The 27,992-nt window shown below is 31.1% G+C and overlaps 3 protein-coding genes and 1 long non-coding RNA gene across 4 annotated transcripts; 2 read left to right on the top strand and 2 right to left on the bottom strand.

Moving 5' to 3' along the window:
• Positions 1 to 238: 238 nt before the first annotated feature.
• Positions 239 to 15,162, bottom strand: LOC149909930 (gustatory receptor for sugar taste 64e-like). The gene is made up of 11 exons (XM_090120151.1): positions 15,150 to 15,162; positions 14,886 to 15,027; positions 12,722 to 12,843; positions 12,192 to 12,371; positions 11,572 to 11,720; positions 11,120 to 11,242; positions 7,032 to 7,186; positions 6,869 to 6,919; positions 5,933 to 6,095; positions 752 to 841; positions 239 to 307 (listed from the first exon to the last, which is right to left on the bottom strand). The coding sequence occupies exons 1-11, from the start codon at positions 15,160 to 15,162 to the stop codon at positions 239 to 241; spliced, it is 1,257 nt and encodes a 418-aa protein (XP_089976277.1).
• On the bottom strand, positions 9,159 to 10,146 carry LOC149909931 (uncharacterized). Its single transcript, XR_016458620.1, has 3 exons — positions 10,086 to 10,146; positions 9,897 to 9,958; positions 9,159 to 9,822 (listed from the first exon to the last, which is right to left on the bottom strand). It is a non-coding gene; the product is annotated as an uncharacterized LOC149909931 (long non-coding RNA).
• A 4,256-nt stretch (positions 15,163 to 19,418) lies between the features above and the next one.
• Positions 19,419 to 20,640, top strand: LOC149909929 (uncharacterized). The gene is made up of 3 exons (XM_090120052.1): positions 19,419 to 19,479; positions 19,976 to 20,173; positions 20,576 to 20,640. Exons 1-3 carry the CDS (start codon positions 19,419 to 19,421, stop codon positions 20,638 to 20,640), a joined length of 324 nt encoding a protein of 107 aa, XP_089976178.1.
• A 1,085-nt stretch (positions 20,641 to 21,725) lies between these two features.
• LOC149909928 (gustatory receptor for sugar taste 64f-like) lies at positions 21,726 to 27,654 on the top strand. Its single transcript, XM_090120150.1, has 10 exons — positions 21,726 to 21,838; positions 22,411 to 22,529; positions 23,196 to 23,375; positions 23,743 to 23,888; positions 24,808 to 24,930; positions 25,486 to 25,634; positions 26,268 to 26,318; positions 26,769 to 26,931; positions 27,239 to 27,328; positions 27,598 to 27,654. Exons 1-10 carry the CDS (start codon positions 21,726 to 21,728, stop codon positions 27,652 to 27,654), a joined length of 1,191 nt encoding a protein of 396 aa, XP_089976276.1.
• The last annotated feature ends 338 nt before the right edge of the window (positions 27,655 to 27,992 follow it).

The following is a 27,992-nucleotide window of genomic DNA, read 5'->3' as shown; positions in this document are numbered from 1 at the left end:
AGATTTACTAAAATGGAAGTTAAATACGCTATTTAATTTAATTGTTCTCATTGTACAAAAGTTATAGGTAACTAAATACTGATAAAAATTACTTATTAAAAAAAATAACAAATCAAAGACAAAATCTCATCACAACTACCAGATAACTCATACAAACAAACAAACAGAACGCAAATCAAATTCACTGTAACAAAACGCTGAGTAAGAACAGTCCAACAGTATTATGTCCATAGTTAAGTTATTTTGCGTCTGGAGTGGAGCCAAACTGTAGTAGTACGAGCTCGTATGTAACTATCGTGCCCGCGATCTGTGGACAAAATAATATATCTATGCACATGTCACCGTAAGATTGTTTTTGTAGAGTCGTGAGATTATAAACTGACGATAAGTTGTGATCCTTAAAAGATTGTAAAACAGTTCAATTATAACTATATATTAAATTATAATATAACTCGTAAAATTGTAAACTGTCGAAAAGAAAAGAAAAAAACATTTGCTTGCAATTTAGCGAATTAGTTTTTGTGCATCATATCGAATCCCTGTTTTACAATTTATCGGTATTACGGTACTATATTGAAATTAAATGCGTTAAATTGAATGCGTTAAATTGAAAATAGTATTTAACACACAGAAATTTTGAAATTTTGAAAAATAAAGTAAAGCTCAATAGTTCTCTCTTCTCAAAATCCTGCACCTATATTTTTCGCCTAGCTGCAATTTCACACAAAAAAATAATAAATATATTTCTTACAGTAAGAACTAGTCCCCGTTTGATTTGGAAATAGTTAAATCCACTCATCGCAACTGAATCGCTATGAATTTGGTCTAGAAACCTTCGTACCTGGAACAAGAAAATATAAAAAACTAGCGGTCCGCCCCGGCTTCGCCCGTGGTACAAATTTCGCAATAAAAGATAGCCTATGTCCTTTCTCGAGTATCAATATATCTCCATACCAAATTTCATGCAAATTGGTTCAGTAGTTTAGGCGTGATTGAGTAACAGACAGACAGACAGAGTTACTTTCGCATATATAATATTAGTATGGATAACGTATGCATTTTCTTGTTAACGTATTGCTGTATGTAGCTCTAATAGTTTTTAATAGACAGAATTTCATTTTCTTGTGTACGTTAATATAATGATCTAGTATTTCCATAAATATTGACTTTTTTTAGATATTTAATTGGTTTAAGAACTTCAGGATTACATTAAATCCATTATGTTTAAACATTTTCGTTTTTCTTTTAAATTAAATGTTTTGATATTATATGTTATAACTTTTAAAACAACAAATACAAATAAAAAAATATATAAACTTGACTAAGGTAATCTAGAGTTGTGGACTTCTATTTTTATTTAAATACTTTACAATGAAATTTATAAAGCTTCAATAATAAAATCAATTTATTACGCATGATGAAACTTTCTAAAAGAGTAACAAAAACGAAGAAAGAAATAGCAAACTTTAAACCTCGATAATATTTATAATAAACTAGTGGTCCGCCCCGGCTGCGCCCGTGGTATATATTTACGTTTTCTCTACATAAAAACCATCCTCGTACTTCAAGGAATATAATAAAAAAATAATTATCAAAATCGGTTCAGCCGTTCTCGAGTTATGCGCTTACCAACACATTTTGCGATTCATTTTTATAATATTACTAGCAGTCCGCCCCGGCTTCGCCCGTGGTACATATTTACGTTTTCTCTACATAAAAGCCATCCTCGTACTTCAAGGAATATAATAAAAAAAGAATTATCGAAATCGGTCCACCCGTTCTCGAGTTATGCGCTTACCAACACATTTTGCGATTCATTTTTATATATAAGACTAGCGGTCCGCCCCGGCTTCGCCCGTGGAACATATTTACGTTTTCTCTACATAAAAACCATCCTCGGACTTTAAGGAATATAATAAAAAAAGAATTATCGAAATCGGTTCAGCCGTTCTCGAGTTAAGCGCTTACCAACACATTTTGCGATTCATTTTTATATATAAGATAGAAGACTATTTGATTTATCTACCTCATATCATGCAATATCGAAACTAAAGGTAACATAAAATAAGATTTATTTTTCGAGTATTGTAGATTAGATGCTGCCATGATGCTGCAAATTCAATGCTTGTGTAGTTATTCTTTAAGTTAAAAATAAATATAAGTATCTGAAGCTACTTCTATGCGAAAAACATCGTACAAATTTAAAATATTTTGAAATGTACTCTTTGTTACTGTGACTACCTATTTCCGAAATCAGATTTATTTTTACAGCTTCTTGTAAATATTTGAATAAAAATGATTTGTGGTGATATTACTTATATTAGCACAGGTTACTTAACTGTGTGATTACTGTTTGATATTGTGCAAATTAATTTGGATTACATTTTATGAAAGACATTGTTTACTAAAATTATATTCTGTATACCAACTCTGTAATCGAAACCTCTTTTCCAGTAAATAATATTTTTGCAGTAAACTAGCTAGTAAGTAATTTTTCTAGTACAGAAATTGCTAAAAAACGTCCTATAAAAACAAACCTATTATAGTGTCGCATTTCTACCGTAAAAAGTTGTGAGATCCATGAAATACCAAGTCGGTTAATTTATTAAGTCCCTACTTAGTAAACCTGTCTTAAGATATAAATTATTACCATATCAATATAAGTACTTCTTTTACGTTTTAAATAAATAGATCGACTTGAATAAAGCGTATTACACACGGTGAAGATACTATAATATTTTATGTTAAGATTCTCTAATATAAAATATTACAGTATCTTAAGGTATCCGGTATCAGCGTTCTGACCATCATTTTTCTTTTTGTCATTGGGTACTAAGACCCCTGTAGAACCGCCATCCTGTTACAAATGACCCGAAATTTTGTGTCAGTATCTCCCGGCCTATAGATAGATGGCTTATCGCTTGGTATTTTAAGATATTGAAGGTAAAATGTATATTATCTTCGTCGTGTGTTATGGCTCATAGGATTTGTATGGCGAGCGATAATCGGAAATATGCTCTAAGATAATATATATTTTACATTATCTTCACCGTGTGTGATGCGCTTAAGGCTGCAGTCTAGCAAAATTGCGTTTTCAACAAGTTATTTGACAATTTTTTCCCGGCTAATGAAATGATAAACTGATTTTTTTTTTCTTGTTTATCAATTAGTGTTATATACGCAATGCGCGTGAATTTTTTCACATTTGTAAAGTTACTTTATGTTACCTTAATCAGGCCTTCAAGATAAGTCTCTTTCCCCCAAAGACATTTCGAGCTAAGTTTGTGCACTCACTACGTTGCAACCGATTACAATTTACACAATCTAATCAGCACATTATTATCCTAATATAGTCGTTATTAAAAACTGCTGAATACAATTGCCGAAAAACTTATGATTTTCTTAATTAGAACGTTATAAATTCATTAAATTTCCCATTTTTTGCCTTACAAAATCTATTGATAAATACTGCTAAAAGTTATTTTTTCCATTAATTTATTCGAGTTGGTTGAAGACCAATGAGTATTAATCCTTTAAATTTTTTTTTTTTTAATTTTGATAATTCTTTAAATATTAAAAAAATATTTAAAATAATTAGTAAAAATCCTAGCGAATTTCTTTAGTCGCGCTCCTTGGGCCGGAGCGTTCTGACGTGTGCTCTACGCTCGATTTTCCTTCATACCGAAGTGAAAGTTGCTCTACTTCATTAAATTTAATATTTTTGTTAATTTATTATTTTTATCTTAGTTTTGTGCAAATATTCGTATTTTTAAACATTTGATTTCGATATGGAAAATAAACGAAAAAAATACGCGTGTAACTACTAGAAAAAAAAATTATCTTCGAACATAAAGTTAATGAAACCAAATAGATTGCAAAGGTGATTGGCAACAATTTCTTTATTTTACGGGGTGTCAGTAAAGGGATGTATATTTCTTTAAAACTAAAGTAAGCTCGTAAATTTTCTTATAAAATAATTTTTTTGAAGTTCCAAAAATGTTTATTTTTCGTTTGAGAAATACGAAATATAATATAAACTTGTATTGAGAACTTGAACTTCCCAAGTTCATCCGGGGAAATCCCCATACGGGGAAAATGATTTGTTTACTCCAAAATTTTTTAATTTTATCTTCTAGTCATTTTCAACGTTAATAAAGTTACAAAATTAATAATCAAACAACATGCCGCTAATGTTGTTTGATTATTAATTTTGTAACTTAAATACAGGATGTTGGTTTTATATTCTGATCTTACAGACGCGCTGACAAATTTAGTCCGCCATTTCTAGTTTAGTCTACCAACTCTAAGTACCAATATTAAAACGAATGGATTATCATCACATCATCAAAACTCAGATGTAATGGAAGATCACAATAACATAGAAAATTCAGTGGGTGTTGAGAACTAAACAAACAGAAGTAACAGAGACGCGAAGAATAAAAAAAGAGGACGAAAACGATAATTCGTTGATGCTTTCCCTTTTCGACGTATTGTTAGGGTACATCACCAATCTGCAAAAAACAAAACTGATGATTCCCAATTGCTGATTAAAAATGAAAAACAAATAATCGGCCACAGTGGTGAAAATTTGCTGATCACAATGAAACATCCTTCAGTGGTAGCAGATTTACTCATTTCAAATGTATCGGTGAACAGCGTAAAGGAGAAGAGGACAGGAAAACATTATGAATGTGGATGGTGGATTGTATACAGGGTGTAATCGATAAGTATGTGCAGGCGATTATGACGTTATTATTGCAGGTATCAAAAAACTTAAAACTGATATCGAAATTACTTTACCTAATGAGCAAAATGACAATAATAACTTTTTAAAAGTATAACGAGAAATATCTAAAAAATTTACTTTATACACTCCCATATCAAAAAGGGAAAATGGGACTAGTAGAAGTTAAATGTCTAATTCCGGCAAAAGACATGAATGCGGAAGATGCGGTTAAAAAAAATTTTAATATTTGAAATACAATGCAAAAAATAACACTTTTGTCATAGATAAGAATCATGACTATTTTTTCTAAATTCAGTTGCAGAAGAACGTTGCAGAAGCAGAAGTCTGCTTATTTGCTGTTTGGACTGGAGTGAATAATTCGTTAAAAATAGAATATATAAAAAAGTATGTAACGTTTAGGCAAAATAATATGATGGACCATTATCAAGATTTTACATAAATTGCCTACTGTCAGAATTGATTGATTCGAGACTTCAGCATTCGATGCCCATCAAGGACCCATCCTATATCATTCAAGCGATTGAAAAAAAAGAGATAAATCCAGTGCAACCGATAAAGCATCAGAATGCTAGCAAAAGATTTATTAGGTTTATCAATATAAATCTATATATTACACATAATATAATAAATCTGTAGAAGACGCGAAGACTGACATCCGCGCGGATGGAGTCGCGGGCGGAAGCTAGTCAGAAATAAATATCTTTTGTTTTCATTTAACACAAACATTACATTTTTTTTATTATATACAAAATTTGTTTATCCGTTTTATTAGTTAAACTGAACAACTTTCACTAAGAAACTTAGGTCGAAAAAAATGTATTGAGTTCTTCATTTTGTATGGAAAGCTTATTTTTTTTTATATTTCGTCCAAATTTCTTTGTAAAAGTTGATCAGTTATATAAACATGAAGTTGAAGATATCAATAGAAAGTATTCGCAAATTTTGTGTACTGATAAAAAAAAATCACCCGGTGTAATTTTCACGAAAATTGTTTCAAATTGTCATTTTTGGTAATTATTACGAATATTAAATTATGCATACGAATGATTTAATTTTTAAAAATTAAGTGGAGCAACTTTCCCTTAGTACATTTGTATTATTTACATATAGGATGACAGGATGCATTTGTTTGCACTACTAGACCAAGCCCTTAAATAGGTAAAAATATCAGAAAACTAGCCTTACCTCAACACAGTACATAGCCGGTGGAATATCATACAAAGCGTACGCCGGTTCCTTACTCGCTGAATGCACTCGGGAAGCCACCAAGGAAACCACTAGAGATCGAACGACGAGGAAACTGAACGAGTACATGAAGTACACTGCTTGCTCGTAACCTTTTAGCGGCCTATACGTGGATAGAAAACACGCAATGTATTAGGAACATTGCGGGAATTGTTCTTATTTGTATGCAGTTTGAGATAGGATTGTTAGTTGTTACTGCTTCATATATTTTGGTGGTGGAAATTTCAGAAAATAAGATGAAGCGCAATGTATTTGCAGTGGTTTTGAGAATTAAAATGTTACAGTGATAATGCGAGTAGTAGGTAAGTAGTACCTAATAAAATATTAAGAATGGAAATTTTTAAGATCATGGTATTACAATTATTTTATAGTTATTCAATTGGTGTTTTCTTTTCTTGTTAATATAAGGAACGAAAAATGAAGGTGGTATACAGGGTGTCCCACTATTGGTATACTAAGCGCGAAGGGACTTGTAGTTTTGCATACATTGATCACGTAAAAAATACTTTTAAAACAAAATTAAATCAAAAATTTTTTGCTAAATTTTTCCTGAAAATCTATGTTTTTTTTCTCTAGCTTCGCGCAGCCGGCATATACCGCTCCTCTAATGTGAGCATTTTGTCTATGAAAACATAATCTTAAACGATAGCTCACGTGATGGTGGCAAAGTGGGTGGGTTGCTTGTTATGGGTGTACACATAGAATTTTAAGAATTCATCTTTTTGAAAAAAAAATGCGTCTGGAATTTTTTAATTATTTTTTACGTACTCAGCGTATTCAAAACTATAACCTCCTTTGAGCTTAGTATACCAACAGTGGGACACCCTGTAGATTAATATAATATGTTATATATATTATTATGTTGACAAGCCTTACCTTTGATCATGGCTTTCGGGATGGCATGATGGTATCGCGGAGATTCCTTCGCTAAATAATAAAGAATAAAATATTAAATCTATTTATTTAATGATTGTACCAATTAATTGGTTCATGAGTAAAAGTCAGTTAAATACTGACATTTATTTGGAAAAGTACTTACGAAAGCGTATAAAACAACTGGACGCATATAAAAAACAAATTATTTGTATATGAAATAAATATAATGCCTCCAATGACGCCATTCACTCGTCTGACCATATTTATAGTTCGATTATATTCTTCTCTTACATTTCGCCAAAAATTCGTTGGCACAACCTAAAATCCCAATGTATGTACACAATTAGGTCCATACCTGTATACAATAATAAAATACAGGGTGTAATCGTTAAGTGTGCACAGGCGATTTTTCCGTAAGTATTACAGATAACAAAAAACTTTAAACTGATATCGAAAGTACTTAACCTAATGAGTAAAATGGCCGTAATAAATTTTTAAAAATAAATCGAGAAATATCAAAAAAATTATCTTTAAACCCTCTCATACATTAAGTATGCAATATGAATATCCCATATACATTAAATATGAAAGATTTTAGCTTTCTTTTTCTTTTTTGGTTTTCTGCTTTAATTACTTCGCAAATTTGAAGTGGCATTTTCCATGCTTTTTCCGGACATTTTCACGCATTTTCCGGATATTTTCCGGGGATTTTCCAAGCATTTCCCTGGCATTTTCCGGGGATTTTCCACGCATATCCCACGCATTTTCCGGACATTTTCACGCATTTTCCGGACATTTTCACGCATTTTCCGGATATTTTCCAGGGATTTTCCAGGCATTTTACACGGTTTTTCCGGAATTTTCCACGCATTTTCCGGATATTTTCCAGACATTTTCCAAGTATTTTCCGGTTATTTTCCGAAAATTTCCACGCATTTTCCGGACATTTTCACGCATTTTCCGGATATTTTCCAGGGATTTTCCACGGTTTTTCCGGAATTTTCCACGCATTTTCCGGATAATTTCCGGACATTTTCCAGGCATTTTCCACGGGTTTTCCGAAAATTTTCACGCATTTTCCGGATATTTCCCGGACATTTTCACGCATTTCCCGGATATTTTCCAGGGATTTTCCGGAATTTTCCACGCATTTTCCGTATATTTTCCAGACATTTTCCAAGTATTTTCCGGTAATTTTCCGGGAATTTCTCAGGCATTTTCCGGGGATTTTCCGAGAATGTCCGGAAAATGCCTGGTAAATATCTGGAAAACACCCGGAAAATGCGTGAAAATGTACGGAAAATGCGTGGAAAATATCCGGAAAATGTCCGGAAAATGCCTGGGAAATGTCCGGGAAATTTCCGGGAAATGTCCGGAAAATATCCGGAAAATGTCCGGAAAAACGTGGAAAATGTCACTTCAAATTTGCGAAGTAATTAAAGCAGAAAACCAAAAAAAGAAAAAGAAAGCTAAAATCTTTCATATTAAATGTATATGGGATATTCATATTTCATACTTAAGACGATACACAAAAAAAAATCCACTGCTTGGCGGGCGGAGTCTAATAGCTCGCTATCGCGAACGCGGGTGTGCGCGAAGTCATTCTTGCAAACTCGCCGCGCTGCCGCTGGCCGACTCGGGACAAACATGTATGGAGTCGTCATACAGTTATAATATTGTCATACATTTATTTAATTGTTGATTTATTGGTTTTATTTTCTTGCTTATGAACAAATAATCTTCTTTTTAACAACTACTTAGACATTATTAATAATTATTATCATTTCGTAATGTTTACTTTATTACAAAATAACAGGTTATAAATAATCTTTAAAATAACAAAAAATATTGTTACTCTGAAAAAATGAAATGGTACTCAATAACGCGGACTACTGAATTGATTTAGATAGAATTTGATGCTGACGTAGATATTACATCATGCCCAGAAATGAAAGGTACTATTTCTGAAAGAAGTTATAAACCCTAATTCTTCTCAGTCAAAGTCAAGAGTGGAAGATATCACTAATACAGTAAAACTGATGCGAAACTTTGGATGTTAATTTGTATATTTTTTTGTTAGTTGTTACATAATCACGTCAAGACTACATTACCAATTTTGATAAAATATAGCTAATTGCCTGGATTTACACATAGGATACTTTTTATCCGAACTGAACACTTCTGTGGGAAAAAACAGGATTCACGATATAACCTAATTCCACGCGGGCAAAGCCGCGGTCGGAATGATATTTTTTTAAATAAAAAAATTGTTTTAAAAAAACACAAAATATATTGACGCATGTATTTATTTTTTGCACTCTATTATAATTGTAATTATTCATTACAAATAATCAAAATAAAATAGCCAGAACAAAGTTAGGCCCTGGTAGGGTAGGTAGGCAGGTACAGCAATGTGAGACGAACACTGGCTTATCTATACCAATAATAATGTATTATAAACATTAAATTAAGTTTACAACAAAAATACATAATATTAGCTAATGTGAAAACGAATCAACCAATCATCCCACAACAATGAAATGTGCACACAAATATTCATCCAAATCGGTTCATGTGATTAGGAGGAGTGACTGCAGCGCCATCTTCCGGGCCCAATTGTGTTTCCAGATCACCCAGGAACTCAATTTAATATACTTACACAAAATTTTTCGAAATGAAAACTCACATTACTATGTAAATATGAATATAAACCTGTTTTAGTACTAAGCAATTTCCCGCACAGGTGTAGTAAGTATAAATGAAATAAATATCAACATCAAATTCTTTATACAACATACTTATCTACCACCTACTAAGAAATGTAATTCTTGAAATTTTTTCGTATTTTTTTAAATATAATACTACTCCAATGAGCTCCTGTTCCATATTACGGCCACCATACTTCCACTAAGTTCACCATGATTTTTTATTTCTTTGCACTTTGTTGCTTTTTGCTAAAAATGGAATCATGCGATAAAACCAGTAGAGCGTTGATAACATACATTTTTGACTGAATAAAGGTACTTACGAAGGAGTGGGTTCACATTGTGAACAATCAGTGAGTTTATTTTCCTTCTGGATTCCGGATTTCTGAAAAGATTATCTATGCTATAAATGAAAAAAATCTTACACATTCGTTATGTACTTAAAACAGGGGTACATATCAAACATCGTCTATAATACATTTATCATCAAATTTAAAATAAAACCAACTTACTTCATTAATTTGTTCCAATTGTAAGCATTCTTTTTCCTCCAACCTTTATGTTTCTTCTTCTATTATTATTTATTATTTATTATTTCTTTATTGTCCCCATTTGTCTCATTTTGTCTTATCGTGTTGTCACCCTTTTTTACGATGGCGCGAGCGACACAAGTTCCCCGTGTGACGGCCGTAGCGGGAATGGCTCGTGCAGCGATCGGGGTAGGAAGGTACAGGGCGGCTCTCGCTATATTGGCTGGTCGCGCGCTAATTTCAAGTATTTCTTGTTTATTTCAAAACCATCGCATATTTCAAAATTCTAACACGGTAGACGTATAGGTTGTATGTTTTATAGTTAATATCCAAAAAGTCGTAACTTTACGTTTGTTATTTTGAAGATGCCAGAGATTAAAAAAAAATAACAATGAGAACTTTGTATTTTTTTTCTATCGAGAAAATATCATGGAATCATGTTTCTAAAACGGTAGACGTATTGTGTTACTATTGAACTTTCTTGTCAAGAATTTTCATCACGACAACTTTAATAATATAAAAATTACGAAGGTTTAAAAAGGGCCGTAAATGTTAGAAAAATTAATTCATCACCTTAATGTATGAAATGGGTGGGTGGATGGGTTTAAAGATAATTTTTTTGATATTTCTCGATTTATTTTTAAAAATTTATTACCGCCATTTTACTCATTAGGTTAAGTACTTTCGATATCAGTTTAAAGTTTTTTGTTATCTGTAATACTTACGGAAAAATCGCCTGTGCACACTTAACGATTACACCCTGTATATAGTTTAAAAATATTAAAAACCACGCTTAGAAAATAAACTCATGAAATTATTGTATTGTCACTAAGCCTTGATAACTACGTCTACAAACTTTGAATTAAGCTGTCCGTTTTAAGCGGAGCAAAATTTGTTCTTTTTGGTGACTGTTTCTTTTTGGTGTCTGTTTTTTAATTCCTCTGCATGTTGTCGTAAAAAAATGTAGCATGCGAGTAAACCCGTGGATTGAAGTTAGTATTAAACTATGTACATACCTTCCCTTTGACGGCCAATATCTTCTTATTCACTTGATCAAACCTCGAGGTCAAATAAATACTTACACAAATAACGAATAAGTTTGAGAAGTTCCAATTGAAAGTGCATTGTATGTTTATAACCTGAAATAAAAAAAAAACTATTTTTTATTGTATCATTGTATACTCATATTATCATGTTTCATGACTTTGTTCTAAATAAATTATACTGGTTCATTTTTATATTTATATACTACCTGTGTATCGCGGTTTCACCAGCGCCAGCGATGGAATCCGCGGGCAAAACATTTCTATAGCTCATGTGCTGATCTGATGAATAATCTTTATTACTGTAGTAAGTTTCACCCAAATCCGTCCAGTATGTTTTATTTTTCGAGTAAATTCGTTATAAACATACATACAAATCTTTTCTCTTTATAATATTAGTATAGATTAAAATAAGAGAATCTTACCTGAGAGCATACTCCCAAAAAATCGTTGTAGTCCAAAAACGTGAAAATCCATGGAAAACTGCTCATTATGAACGCGCCATATTTATTCTTGTTTGGATGGCAGTCTACCACGGAAATTATCTTTGAAAGATCTGATAATATGTGTTCCACTGAAAGCATATTAAATATGATACATATAGGTATATATACAAAATTTACAGATAACAATTTACATAATATAGGTAGTAAGTTTTAGGTATTTTGCTGAACAATAATAACCAAATTTTTAAAACTACCAATATACCGTAGAAGGCTTACGGCAAATGAACAAATGAAATTCTAATAAGTATACCGTTCATCTTAGTTTTTTCTAGGGATGTATTAACACCAACATTCTATTCTTAGAAATTAAAGACAAATAAAGTTAATTAAAGACTTCAATCTGACTTCGTCATCTGAATATGTATCGAAATTGCTATTTAAATAGAATAAATATAATTTGTTTTAAGGCTTCATGGACATATTCCACAAAACTCTTCATAATCGATTTTAAGTATACAGGTTCGTGTATTGTATTGTTTTTCATTTAGAATATCTTTCAGGTATGTTCACAAATTGATAAAAATTGTAATACAGCTTACCCAAAGCCAAAGTCAAAACAATAACGCACGACAAATTACATTTTGATATGAATGCACCATCTATATTCGGATTTACAGCTTCAATCCTGCCGATGTACTGACACAATTTGGGCCATTTTATTGCCAAACGAAAAAATAAAATTGTCGTTATGCAATTCGAACTGTTGAACACCACGGGAACTGAAATTTATGAAGAAAAAATACACAGATTAAAAATTATATTCAAATTTAGAACACAAACATTGGCTGCAAGTTTTTTTTTTGTCGTGCATGATTGGCGGCAGTTTGAATATTTTTTTTTTTAATTAATAATTATTATTTTTAATCAAACATATTTTTTAGAATTTAAACTTTTAAAATAGGTAATTTATTAACCGCTATACCTGAACGTTCTAATTTATTTGGCAGAAAACGAAGGAATAATTAAAATACAAATTGACCTGTATTTTATTTAATACCTAATTAACTCACATAATTGAAATAATATTAAAATAAAAGCCAAACGAATAACGATAAACAAAAAATCTTACTCAGTGATTGTAGTGATGTATCCGACCAAGCAATAACATTCAAAATGCTTATAGAACACATTATAGCTTGTCCAATAATCGATAATATGCTGTAAATACAGCGAGCCGAAAATAGTTTGAATCTGGAAAGAATATAAAAATTAAAAAAGATAATTGGCGGGAAGAATTTAAAAAAAAACTGTGACGTCGTTGTTGATTTTTAATCTATGGTTACTGACATTCACATTGTGACGTCGTTTTCCCGCAAGAAGACTAAAGACATTTAAACAAAGAGTAATTATTAATATAATAATATACATATATGTATATATACGCATTTAAAAAATGCCTCTAGCGAATTTGACAACGTACATTACCAACCTTTTCGACTTTGATAAAATATACCGCTGAGATTTAGGTAAGTTTTATATATTTTTTATTACGTACACCTACGCGACGCTATCTAAGCATTCTAATACATAATATCTATATCTCGTATGACTTGTTTAAGAAATTCCCGCATGCTTAATATTAGATGTTCAAATTCATCAGGCCCAGGGCCCAATCTTGGCTGAAACCGTGCGACACAGCTAGTGATATGGGAGATGCTAAGGTCATATTTGTGTGATTATCATAATGATACATAATGTATAGATAGATCGATCGATGAATAAACTTAAACGGACTGCAATGCGAGAATTGTACATATGGAATCCAAAAGAAAATGCAGTAGGTACACTTCCCAAACACATATAGAGCAGGCTCCAAGGAGATGTTCGTTTGCATAAATAGCGGACCTAAATCTGACTTCTGATATATATTGTATAGATCCCAGACATCCTATAGACAGATGTTGCCAACCAGTTTTGTGGTCCCCTTCCCCGCACCCCGGTAATTAAATATGGCATACAAAGAAAAAAATAAACATTTCCAAAACAAGCCGCGTGGGGTATCAAATGAAAGAGCTTATTGAGTAGATCACGAATATATAGCATACTATAACATTTCTTACACTTTCTCTAAGATTTTTTAGAAAATTTACGAAAATGCTCCATTTTTGAGTTAACTTTAAACCACTAAAGATTGAAAACTCATGAATATATTTTTTAAATTATTATTCTAAATGATTAACAATAGTCCATTGTTTACGATTCAATAGTTCGTACAGTGAAATAGTTGCATGGGGGAGTGGGGGGAGCATTCAAAGATGGCGAGTATATTTTCAAGTTTATGCCAGAAATAAAGGCCTAATACAAAAATATCGGTGTCAGGGCTTAGAATAATTATCTCTGCACTGTCTTTGTGTTTGACAGAATGAAAAATATGGCAGAAAAATCTTGAATCAGCCTCTGTGTGATTAGATTTGGCATAAACTTGAAAATATACTCGCCATCTTTGGATGCTCCCCCCACTCCCCCATGCAACTATTTCACTGTACGAACTATTGAATCGTAAACAATGGACTATTGTCAATTATTTAAAATAATAATTTAAAAAATATATTCATGAGTTTTCAATCTATAGTGGTTTAAAGTTAACTCAAAATTGGACCATTTTCGTAAATTTTCTAAAAAATCTTAGAGAAAGTGTAAGAAATGTTATAGTATGCTATATATTCGTGATCTACTCAATAAGTTCTTTCATTTGATACCCCACGCGGCATGTTTTGGAAATGTTTATTTTTTTCTTTGTATGCCATATTTAATTACCGGGGAGCGAGGAAGGGGACCACAAAACTGGTTGGCAACATCTGTCTATAGGATGTCTGGGATCTATACAATATATATCAGAAGTCAGATTTAGGTCCGCTATTTATGCAAACGAACATCTCCTTGGAGCCCGCTCTAATAAGCGATTATGTAAAAAGACTTCTTTTTAAGTTAATATTCTATACTTAGGTAACTATTTTTTTATTAGTTTGTATGTGGAACACTCATAACCAAAGTTAATCGAAATCAAAATTAAATTATTAAACAACACAATAACTATCAGTAGAGATAAAAATTCCATAAAAATATTTTGAAAATCAATAAAAAATCATGAGAATCAACTAAAAAGTACCTAGTATTGACATATCAAAGTAAAAAGTAAGTGTACAAGTTTGACTTAAATCTGTCCGTAAAAGTGGTTTAAAATAGAGTCTACAGGTGAATAAAAGTGTGTATAACAACAGAAACCGTCTTACCTTAACTTTGCTGGGTCAATGTCACCAGCACCTATAACAGGGTTCAATCCAAAACATTGTCCGATAAATATTGTCGATTTAAGAGCACCCTGGAACGTCGCTAATTTCTCCTTTATTTCGGTTTTGTAGTAAGGTTGTTCAACTAAAATAAAGAAAAATACGAGCACAATTAAAAACATTGAGAAGAATAGTTATTAATAAAACATACACATAAAAATATAAGTAACAAGATTGACTAATGAATATAAATAACCAATAATTCACCTTTAGAATCCATTATTTAAATCAATGATAGAGCTTTTTCAAGTTTTAATTATTACATTTCTATAAAAAGTAAAAACATTTATTGCTCTGAGCATAATACATTTATAACACACATAATCACAGATAATAAAACACAGAATCTTTTATTTATGCAAAAAGTTCTAAAGTACCACCAATGTTCTTTTTATGATCACAAAAGAAACTTTAAATTACTGTAGTACAGTATTCTGATATTTAAAATTAATTGCTTTTTAAATAATAAATGTCGTTAGTGATAACATCAAAGCGCTATACTTTGTTTTTTTTTTTCAATTTATTTTTAACCATAGGTCGTTTTTCATGTAGTTTATAGTTCGAATCAAATTCCCATAATCTAAATTTAATTGAATTATATACATATACAATAACAACCATATACAATAATTTTATTTATATCTATCTTTTATTAACCATTCAAAATATTATAAATGGTCACCGAAAACACACTGATGTATCTATTACCACAGACTAATAATAATATACTACGTATACAACTATTACTAATATTATAAAGAGGAAAGGTATGTAATTATGTATCTATGTATCTATGGTTTTCACGCATAAACTACTGGACCGATTTCAAACATTCTTTCACCATTAGAAAGCTGCATCTTCACTGAGCAACATAGGCTATATTGCATTTTCAAAAAAATTAGAGATCCTTACCAAAAATGCATTAATGTAAAGTGTAAAAAATTCCTCAATAAAACTTCTGTCATCGCGTGCGCTGCGGAATCTTTTGAAGATAGAACAAAAAAATGTTCTACGGTATTATAGAATGGATCAATATCTATAACAAAGTCCGCGATACCATAATATGTCCATCTTCAGTAGTTATGTTACTACAACAACTTTTTTACGTTTTCAAAGTAAATAAAAGAGCCGAAAGTAATCAAACCATGTTATCCATACACATATATTAATCCTTATCCCATTAAATGATGTTTTATTATAGACTGTTTCAATACCAGCAAAACACTTTTTAAATGAAAAAAAATGGATATTCCATTCAAAAGATATAACGAATTTTTAAAAGTGTCAATCTACAAAAAATAGTAGGTATAGGTGCTGTTTGACGGGGTAAAGGTGATTTTCATGTGATTAAAAATTAAACCTACAGTCCGACCTATAGTAGACTTTTCACTGTCACGATATCGCTATCTATGCGGGTGAAACTGCAGGGCATTGCTAGTAATTCATATAATTAACGATTCAAAGCCGTTGATAAAATTTGTTTCAACTTCGCTTATATCCAACTTACTTTATATTCATTAATTTCATACACATACACGTCTCAGCTTAAACTTCAAGGCGGTTTCATTAAGGGCAAAGCTAGATTTATTCGTTACCAAACGCAATGCTTCGTGTTTGTAATTATTTGATTTAAATTATTCATCAAAGCAAGAGTTTTCTCTCAGTAGGTAAATTCAGGCTATAGGTGTGAATTATATTGTAAAGCCTACACACACATACATACATACATAGTAATGGCTTTTCATGATACCTTATCATTTAAAAACGACTTTGAGGTTAGGTAGTAAGAATGTATTTACTATTTAGACTATTTAGCACATTCTGGAATTGTTTTTCTTACAGCTGTCAATCCAATTAAGATAGAGAATATTTTTTAAAACGTTCATTGCATACCTAGATAAAAAGTACCTACGAAGTAACAGTCAATAAATTACCTTTTAGGCTAACAATAACACCTACATTGTACGATAAAACTCGACTTTTACCGGATGGATCTGTTATGTCCCTAATCTCGACAATCCTATGATCTTGCAGCTGTTTTGAGTCTCGTGTGAGGTAAACTTGACGAAGTTAGGATATTCAGATTGTTTGTAAGTAGTGGAAATGCATTCATGAGGCAGGATGTTCGGGCAGGTGTTCATTTCTGAATATACTTTTGAATATGTTAAATATATCGTATCATTTTTGGTTGAAAATCAGCTTAACTTGTATGGATTGTTAGTAACTAAGTAGGTAAGTATTTTACAGATTTAACACGCATGCAATTTAAATTAATAAGAAATAATTAATTTTAAATCGCTTTTAATAGATGATGTGAAAGATATCATCATTCGTTGATATTCCTGTAAGAAATAGGTTTCACTTGACTAAATGCTTTGAAACAAAGTGCTAATTTTTGTACATTTTCCAAATCACATTCCACCAACTCCATTACCTATAAAATGAAGTAGAAAATATCATAACAATATGCTATAAAAATTCTCGCTACATTCAAGGTTAAAACAAAATTGTCCAATTCAGTTTTGGCACGTTGCTTCTAAAAGAGGTAAAATAAACTGAAGTATTTCCTTGTTTTGACAGTCAATAAAAAATCAGTGAGCTGCAAACTTGGATGTTTTCACGTTGTATTATTCCATGGAATAATTTATACAAGAAATTTTGCGTTTTTATATACTTTTTTACTTCGTAATAATAATTCATGAAATAAAATTGTATGCAATGTGTAACTAATGGTACAAAGCCAATATAATCATGGTATAATGTTACAAGTAAACGTATAATTGAAATTAAATTCATTAATTAATTAGAACAGTGTTATTATATTTAAACGCAAAAAATCATAATTAGGAACGAGATGAAATGTAAAAAATAATAAATGTAAAAATACATTTTCTAAAATATCACGTGCAGCCAAGACGAAATTTGAATATATCAGAATAAGTGGATTTTCTGTAAAAAGCAAAACATAATTCAATAAGACAATTTATATACCACAACAACCATAAACTAATATTTGATATCTTGTTGGATAACGCCTATACATCTTACTAACGAGATTAGAATAAATACGTGTTGGCGGGAAAATTTATATTTTTCTACGCGAACACGCGATGAATTGTACCTTAATTGTACGAGAAAAATGCGGGTATTTTTAATATAAATTTGTTTTGTTGCGGGTGTTGTTTTATGATGAGTTTAAAGTCATTTCTATTTATGTAATATTTAAAACGTACCCCCGTACAATAAATTATAAAATATTCTCCTAACCTCATACGAAACATACCGAAAAATTTCCTATCCAAGTGGAAAGTCTTTGATACTCTTCTGGCATTTTAAGATAATTAAAATTTGAACATAATTAAAAAACAAACCTAAACATCGTACCTAAGAATATGTATAAATAAATAATTATTTATATAGATAATTCTGAACAAAATACCGAAGAAATTATATATTTTGCGTTTAATAGACAACTTTAAATACCCCGGCCGGACGAAGACAGGGAAAGCGGCTAGTCTATACTTATATGTCTCTGTATATCCCTTGTTCAATACATTAGACCTTGTCTGAACCAGGCTGACATTCTTTTACTCTAACCACTTTTGTCCACTCAACTATTTCCGCTATTTTAAAGGCACTATTCAGTTGAAAAATCACTAAGCGACCATTCATCACAATATAGCGTATTAGGTTGCAAGCCGCAATGCTGTGAAATAGCCATCAGAATTTTACACTGTTGGTAGTACCACAGACTAATAATAATATACTACGTATAGTAGTACTGATAGATATACGTTGCGAAGGAGTATTTTGAAATATCAATGCATGCCCATCTATAGGTACTAATATTATAAAGCTAAAGAGTTTGTTTGGTTGAACGTCATAATCTTAGGAACTACGGGTCTGATTCAAAAATTCTTAAAGTGTTAAGATAGCCCATTTATTGAGTAAAGGTATAAATAATATTATCATACTTAGACCTATAGTAATGCGGGTAAAACCGAGGGGCACAGTTGGTTCGTGATAAAGACAATTTAAAAGTTTGAAATTTTCTACGTCTATCATCCTCCTTCTTACTATTTATGAACGTGAAGTTTTTGAGAATGCTTGTAAATGTTTCACTTTTTATTTTTTAAATAACAAATCGGATGCAGATAAAATTTGCGTCAACTTTATAATCCGGTTCAGTAATGACTAATGAGTGAATAACTTATAAGTTATGTTTACGTTAAAAATAAAAAGATATAACTTAATTTTTGACTCCCTGTTTTTTTTACAGAAAAGCAATATTAAATACTCTCTATCCTGTGCATAGGACTCGGCAAGTACATAATATCAGTATTTAAAAATCCATTGTATTTATTCTTTATTGTAAAAGAATGACCTTGCTAACTTTCTCTAGACTTCACAATAAGCGAACAAATTCTCATTGTTATATGTTTTGTTAAGATTGCGTATTTCATTCAACGCTATAAAATGTGTAAAAATCGAATAGCAAATATTTTTTATGTGCTTAACCTTACTCTACACATTGTTGGTAATATTTTTAAATAAATTGTATTGAATGTGAATTAAAATATAGAAACACTTTTTAGTATTCCTTAAGAAATTTCGTTAATAGAGAAACCGAACAAACTACGCGTGAACAATAATAATAATTATACTGAATATAAAACCTGTCAAACATTTTTAACAAAATGTTTATCGATTACATTTTGTGCGATTTACAAAGTCGTATTGTTGTTAAAACAATGTTTGCATTTATCTAATGATCACAATAGATTCTAAGGCACATAAAGATATTCTCTAATTCACCACCATCCTGTTTTCTGTCACGATGTTCTTTAACCCATTGACCACCGTAAGGCCCGATCGGGGCGCGACACAATAGATTTTCTATTGTGTCTGTGATTCCGAGGACTGATGGATTAATACTTCAAAGACACCTTAGACCTTCCTCAAAAACTTACAAAATCTGATTAACCACTTAATACAATATTAATTAAATAAACATCTCTCTATTCCATAACCAGGTGCAGCCCACACCAAACCCAAGCCAGCTGTGCGCCACGGCCACACAACACCTAGCGGCCAATGTGACAACCTATGCCGAGATCTACCAAGCAACGACAAGGAACCAGTGTGCATGATCTACAGCAGATACAAGAAAGGATACCAGTTCTTTGTGAATCTGTGCCATGCGAGGCGAGCGATTTGCAGGGATAATTTGGGTAAAGTTTACAACCATACATCGTAATACACGTGAAATTTTGTTACTTAAGGAAATAGTAGAGAACCGATGTAATGTGGTATTGGATTTTTAGTAGTTATGTTGTAGTTTGGTGAAAAAAAACCTATTATTAAACTTAAATAGAATAAACCTATTAATCTAAGGTGTGATATGAAAACATTTGTAACTTTAAAGAAGCTCAAGTGTTCAAATAGACAATATTTTAATTGGACCAACAGTAAATCAACAGCTTTCTATAGAAGAAAGATCCAAATCGAATTACCTAGTCGAAACTTCTGAGATGGCAAACCAAAAACATTCAATCGACAGTCGACTCAATAACCTCCTCCTTTTAAGAATAGCTGAATTTCATAATAATATGATACATTTGATTTTATTTCAGTTTTGCACATGGTTCATTCAAGCAGATGCATAAAAAACAAACAATATTATATGCCAATAAACTAAGAGAGCATTTATTAAACGAAAAGTTATTGCCGTATGTTATATTGAGAGTTTTGGATTAAATTATTAATGTTTAATTCAAAGTGCTTTAATGAAAATTTCAATTATAAATAAACTTTATTGAACTGTTTTAATAGCAAACATAACCTGCATTAAAATTATTATGATTACTCTTTTTTATCGTTTAATTTTACCACTTTTATAGTAAGAATAAAATATTAAGTACATTTTTTATGTCACTTTTAAATAATGTTCAAAATATGGGTTTAAACTTGTGAAATTTAATGAAATAGAATTTAGTTCATGACAGTCAGGAAATTTTTTATTTGTGTCGTTAAATTTTATTACTTCATGAATTACCCAAGGATTTCCTTTTCTTTACTTATAAATTATTTTATATGGTCCTTTAAAAATATGCTTTGTCTGGATAAAAACTTACAAATATAATACATTACTTATACTTCGGTGAACATATTGGATATTGAAACAAGAAATCAAAACAACTGCACCACGTTAACATACGTAAACATTGCATGAAGATTTGCCTAAACATTTCAAAGCTGAAATCAAAGCAGTGACCATAGACACAAATATGTCAGTTGCTGTTATTTCATGCAACTTCCGCATTTATATGTATCGTACAGTCGTGAAGAAACCACGATAGATTCTTGTCCTTAAAAGTTTCTCTGTTGTTAAAAATATTGCTTTAAACCAATGACCATTTCAGAAAAAATTGTCAAAAATTGGTTTCAATAATTGTGATTGAAATAGCCAATATATGCAGAGAAGTACTTTTTCGGCTTGCGAGATTTGTTATTATAAAAAATTATAATTACAGTGAGCTTTATTTATTCTTTAAATACGCGTGGCACTCTAGGACTGCCGCGGTAAAGCTATTGCATAGCATCGCATTGCTGTGCCGGTTGGAGTCGGGGGTGTTAGGTTTTTTCGTTACGGAATTTTTACATTCGGTGGCCTCGCTCAAAGTCTGAGATAAAAGCTATGCAATAGCTTAATAACAATATAAGTATCTTACTCTCATTAACGAAAGAACAATATATTTTCAAAAAAAAAATTAATTAATCAAGATGAGAAACTTACTAGGCTTACACTCAACGATGCGTAGTACTTTCTTCATTGGTCGGATTATGTGTCTCTTACCCATTATAGGTCTTAATTTTCCAGTCAGCAAATATTTAAGGTACGTAGTGCATGATTATTCTTATCTAATTGATCAGTTTTCTATTAGAACTTGGAAGTGAACACATTAGTTACATAATAAAGTTGTTAGTTGAATGCCTATGGATGCTTAATTAAATCAAAATGTCAGTTTGGTTTACCGATGAGCTTTAGCTCGAAAGACAGCTAATTACAACACTTACGTGAAAGAAGAACAACCTTCAAAATGGAAATGAAATGGATCTATCTCAAGAGATTACTTCATATTGTATACAATTTGGCCTACCTACCAAGTGTTAACATTGTTTTTATTTTTTATGGAAGAGGAGGCAATTGAGCAGACGCGTCACCTGATCAATATCACCCATATTATTTATTTATTTAATGTGTCTTACCGTTGAAAAATATCAATGTATTTTTATGTTAAGATTATCCAATTTTAGAAAGATAAATGACTAATATCACCATACTATCGACTCAAGGAAATATTGATAAAATTATTGTAACTCTTATTCTTATTGTTAAATTATTGTTGTAAAAAATTATTGTACCTGTACATTGAATTATTAAAAAGATTATTAATATTTTTTACAGGTTCACTCTTCGGACTCCGTATACAATAATATATTTCATCAGTCTGTTTGGACAACTTCTTATGTTCAGCACGAGCTTTCATTGGCTTGTACATAATGGAATTTCACTGGCTACTATTAGTATTTATCACTCCCATTTATTTTTAAGAAATACCTAATTCGATAGTTTATTTATACTTAATAAAATTGTAAAATCTATATCTCTGTAGTCCGGAACTGGAAACTATTAATTGGCATGCAAAATAATATGTTATACTAGGTTTCCGCCCGCGGCTTCGCCCGCGCAGTCAAAGAAAAACCCGCATAGTTCCCGTTCCCGTGGGATTTCCGGGATTGCGTCATTTTCCCGGGATAAAAAGTAGCCTATGTCCTTTCTCGGGTATCAAAATATCTCCATACCAAATTTCATTAAAATTGGTTCAGTAGTTTAGGCGTGATTGAGTAACAGACCGACAGACAGAGTTACTTTCGCATTTATAATATTAGTATGGATTAAATATAATGTAGGCTAATAGTTTGTGCTATTGTTGACCCAAAAGCACTTTACAATTGGAAACACCTCACAGAAAAGCTCAAAAAGCTTCAAAATTTATAAACGCAAAATAACCACAACCCCTTCACATTTTTCCCATGCAAGAACAGAATTGATGATGAAATCACACTAATAGACTGAAATGCCTTGCTTCTGCATTATGTTGCATTTTACGCATAGCATGCATTTCACGTTTTGAAAATAAAGACATTTTAACGGATTTTTATTTCAATTAATTCCTTATTGCCTTTAAGCCAATGCTCTATTCTACTCAGCGAGTTTGGTCTCATCATTAGTGCTGGCCAACATGAGTCGCTCGTGGCCCAAGTTGGTCCGACAAGTCGAGTTGATAGAAACAAAGTTGCCCTTACTGACGCCCCATGTTGCTTCCTTGTCTAATATTGTTATGGTGTTTATGCTGTTCGCTGCTTTGGGTAAGACTGTTACTGTAGTCTGTAGTGAAGTTTATTTTAATTGAAGGAGATTTTATGTTAATTGAATTGTATTCATTAAATTTGTAAAAGAAATTATTCCCATTATCTGAAATATAGAATAGAAAAAACTAAGGATTCAGGTACTTACACTTACTCCCAAAACGCAAAATGTTTGATTAGCATTAAGACTTATTTTAAGGTAATAGAAAGCCCCTTGATCGATTTCTTGATACAAAAATTTATAGATCTCTTGGTAAAAACAGTATCCCTTTGTTCTCGATGCAGGTAAATCGGTCAGCAGAATAAACTTAATTAAAAATACTTATAGATCTTAAATACATAAATCAAATAATTGCTCTAATTTTAGTGGAACACGTGCTGTCAATTTTATACTGTTTAACAGTAGCAAGTAACTGCAACCCGAACAATATATTAGAAACATTCTTCCAACACAACATGCCCTGGATATTTGACTATACATCCTACAGTTTGTGGAAAGGCATCTTGGTTGAGGTATGTATTCGTACTAACTCGTTTAAATGGTATATTGGATTTTAGGAGCTTCTTGAAAATATTCAGGTAATATATCTTACTCATAGTAATAATATGTTGAGATTTAAGTTATTTTATATTTAGTACACTGCTGAGACTTTATTTCATATTTTCTTATACTGAACTTGCATCATACATGCATATTTCCTTTGTTATATTTACTTTTCTCCGTTATCTTCTGCATATAGTGAAACAGACAAGAAAATAAATTTGAATGATTGAATGAATGAATGAATAAATACTTTATTTGCACCAGAAACAAAATAATAACATAAGTTTGTTGTCTGCGTTTACAGAAATCACGTCAACTTAGGTACTTGAAATTTCCTAACAAATATCAATTCTAGAACTCTGCTCATTAATATCTTAATGATAAGAAAATCAAATTCAAATAAATTCTTCAATTATAGCTTACAAATTCTCATCAAAGTTTTATAAAGTTACTCCGATTACATTCTCGATCTCTATGTTCTCGATAGAATCGATTAAGGAAAATTGCTTGCTGTGTCTATAGGTAATATGTATAGATAATTATTTTTATCGCCAATCTAGATGATATTTTTATCACCTAGTAATCACCATTGCTTATTTGCAATCGGGATGCTTTTGGGACATTTTTTGTGGACTCTTTTCTTAAAGTTTCCTTTTTGGCTTAGAAAATATATCGTCACATATTATTTTTCTGTATTTTGAGGATACAAAAACGTTTCAATTAGATTAATAAATGTTTGAATTTGATTTTGAAAAGAAAGTTGTGTAAAACATTTTGAAATTTATTGTTAAGTATTATAGGTAATCTAAATCTAATCTAGAGTTTATCCGCAAATTTCGACGCAAATGCTTTAAACACTTCATTTATGTAAACGACTCCATCCCAAAGGTATTCAACATACAATCGACTTTCCTGTGGAGCTTCTCCGATTTACTCATTATGGTTATAAGTATCTACTTGACTGAGCATTTTGTGGTCCACAACTATTCGCTTAAAAAGGCTATTAACGAGGTATGTAAATAAGAGGTACTGGTGTTTAATAAATTTGTGGTGTTATGTGAGTGTTCTGCTAATTAGAATCCATTTTTTTTTATTTGTATAGGAAGAAATTTAATGGTAAATTTTATGATGGTTATATGTTTTCTTTTAGACCCTTTATGCTTTAAAGTAGATAATTATTTATGGTTAAGGAGGATTTTTCAATTATTGGATAAAACTTAATAATATAAAAATGTCAACAATAAAATAGTAAAAATCGGGCACACCTTTTAAAATGGTTATATCCGACGAATAACTTTTAACCAATGATAACCGTTCCTAAAACATGCTCACAAACTTTTATATTAGTTATTTGTAGTTGATATAATAATTTATCAACTCATAAGTTGGCCGAATTGCGAATATTTCAAGCCCAATTGATATTCATCAATTCATTATTTCCTCATTTCAAAGAAAACAAATGAATCACAGATTGTATACGAATCAATAGAAAAGTTTTCCTTTTCGACGTAATGGTGGGAGTTCCACAAAATTTCCCCTTATTTATGAAAATACTTTGTTTTTCAGAAAAGTTTTCCTTGTGTTGAATTTCGGAAACAATACTGTCTGATAGTGCGTCTTGTGAAATTAATAAATGATCATATTGGCATATTTATATTGACGTCTTTCGGAAGTAACCTTTACTGGATTTGTATTCAGTTTTTTAATAATCTGAAGTAAGTACCTACAATTTATATAAAATAGCTATTTATGTAGATGTATTTATAATTTTTTATTTTTATTGATAGGAACAGTAGATGTTATTTTATTATTAGTATTTATATAAATGTAGGACCTCGGAAAATACGCGGGTAGACTGAAAATCAGCGCTGTTCGGGTGTTAGCCCACAGCATGGCTGAGTCTGTTCCGATTGCCTAATATCTGTTTACTTTTTAAGTTAAGATAGTCTAAGTTTTTGTTGGCAATAAAGCTTTTTTTCTTTCTTTCTTTCAAAATTTAAAATATAAAGATATTATTTTTTATATTACATAGCACCCTATGTAAGTACACCTAATGTACTTCGTTATACAGGGTGTCCCAGAACTCAACGTCAAGCCAAAACGGGGCGACAGGATTGATTGTAACCATCATGAGAAAAATCTGAAAAAAAATCTATCCCATGCATTTTGAAAATTAAGCATATTAAGCATTTAAGAAAAACCTAAAAATTTGGTCAACCTGTAACTATTTTTCGGTTATTGTGGTTAATTTTTATTATTTTTGTTCATTTAAACTTTGGAACCGTAACCCTAAATAACATTTCTAGAATCACAGTCAGATATGAATATACTGATTTATCTATTTCTAGCAAAACACAAACCGGTCATTTTCTGTCGTGCCCAACTGAACAACAAGGAAAGTGAGTAAAACATTATAATTATAATATTTAAAACCACCTTCTCGATAGACGTTTTCCTGCACTATTGCTTCCTTTACTTTTTTTCTCTCCATAAGAACCTTGTGGTTTAGCAAAAATGTTATGTTTGTTGTATGTTTGTATGTTAAAATAGCCGAATTGGTTCAGCCTTTCTCGAGTTTTACCAACACATGGTGATTTATTTTTAGTTATATGAATTAACCTTTTTTAATGTTATTCATTATTGCTTTATTCCGAATGCTGTTAATTTGTTATGAGAAATATAATGATATCTGAAAAATCTCACTCAGTCAGTTTACTCAGTCAGTACACTCGCCATATTATAAGAATGTTATTATGTTCAAATTGTTTTAATGAACATATTTTTTTATATTGTTTAAGATTTTTTAATTAATTCATATAATATTATAAATTCATAAGTCTCCATTTCAGGACTTTAACCAGTGTTGTACACACAGCATACTTCACTTACTCTTTCTCTTTCCTTGTCGTGCGAACTTTCTCTGCACTATTATTGGCTGCTAGAGTCCATTCCAAGTCTAGGACACCTTTGTTAATGCTGTACGACGTGCCTAGCGCTAGGTATAATGTTGAGGTAAGAAATATAAAAAACTAGCGGTCCGCCCCGGCTTCGCCCGTGGTACATATTTACGTTTTCTCTACATAAAAACCATCCTCGAAATATAATAAAAAAAGAATTATCGAAATCGGTTCAGCCGTTCTCGAGTTATGCGCTTACCAACACATTTTGCGATTCATTTTTATATATAAGAAGATAATCGACTTCCATGGATTATAAAGAAATTCAAATATTAAGGAAATTGATACTCACATATTTATATATTTATACTTAAACTATAAATAACTAAATATTTCGATTATTAGTTTAATTTTTTTTGCAGATAGAACGGTTCATATATCAAGTTAAAAATCTCAAGGTAGCTCTCAGTGGCCTGGGCTTCTTTTACGTGACGAAAACTATGATTTTAAGCGTAAGTATCCGTTAATATCTGGATAATATTATGTAGGTACCTACATATAACATATATATTTATTTTTACGGCTTTAATTTTTTGAATAAAATGCAACTTTTAAATAAAAAATAAAATTAATCAGTCTTCATTAGTGATGGCTTAGATAATGACTTTTGGAGTACACTAAGAAAAGAAAATATTATAATTTGATTGCTATTATTATTGTTGCTAATAGCACAGCCCTACACTTACAGGCTTTTTCTCAATATGCTTTTATTTATTTTCAGCTTATCGGAACCATTATCACGTACGAACTAGTGTTGCTCCAATTCGATAATGAATAGTGATGTCCTATAAATTAGTAATGTTTGACGTTCTTCTTGTTGTTTCACACTTAGCTGACTTCTGTAAAGTACCTATTATAAGTAGTAGTATTCCAATTATGATAGATGTATTGACGAGTTTTCTAATAGAATTCTTGAATTAGAACTTAGACATTGCATGTGCTTTAGCCGGGGTGCAATACAGTTTCAGTCATATTTAGAAATTCTACATAAAAAATATTATAATAACCAAAATCTATATAAAACTAGCTTTCCACCCGCGGCATCGCCCGCGAAGTCAAAGAAAAACCCGCATAGTTCCCGTTCCCATGGGATTTCCGGGATATAACCTATCCTAT

The sequence above is a fragment of the Colias eurytheme genome, chromosome 3 (assembly GCF_061535395.1).
Source record: "Colias eurytheme isolate Ceu_HAF_F1 chromosome 3, ilColEury1 Martin Lab GWU primary, whole genome shotgun sequence".
NCBI lineage: Eukaryota > Metazoa > Arthropoda > Insecta > Lepidoptera > Pieridae > Colias > Colias eurytheme.
The sequence above is the reverse complement of the archived record's forward strand: the minus strand, read 5'-3'. Positions and strand labels throughout refer to the sequence as shown.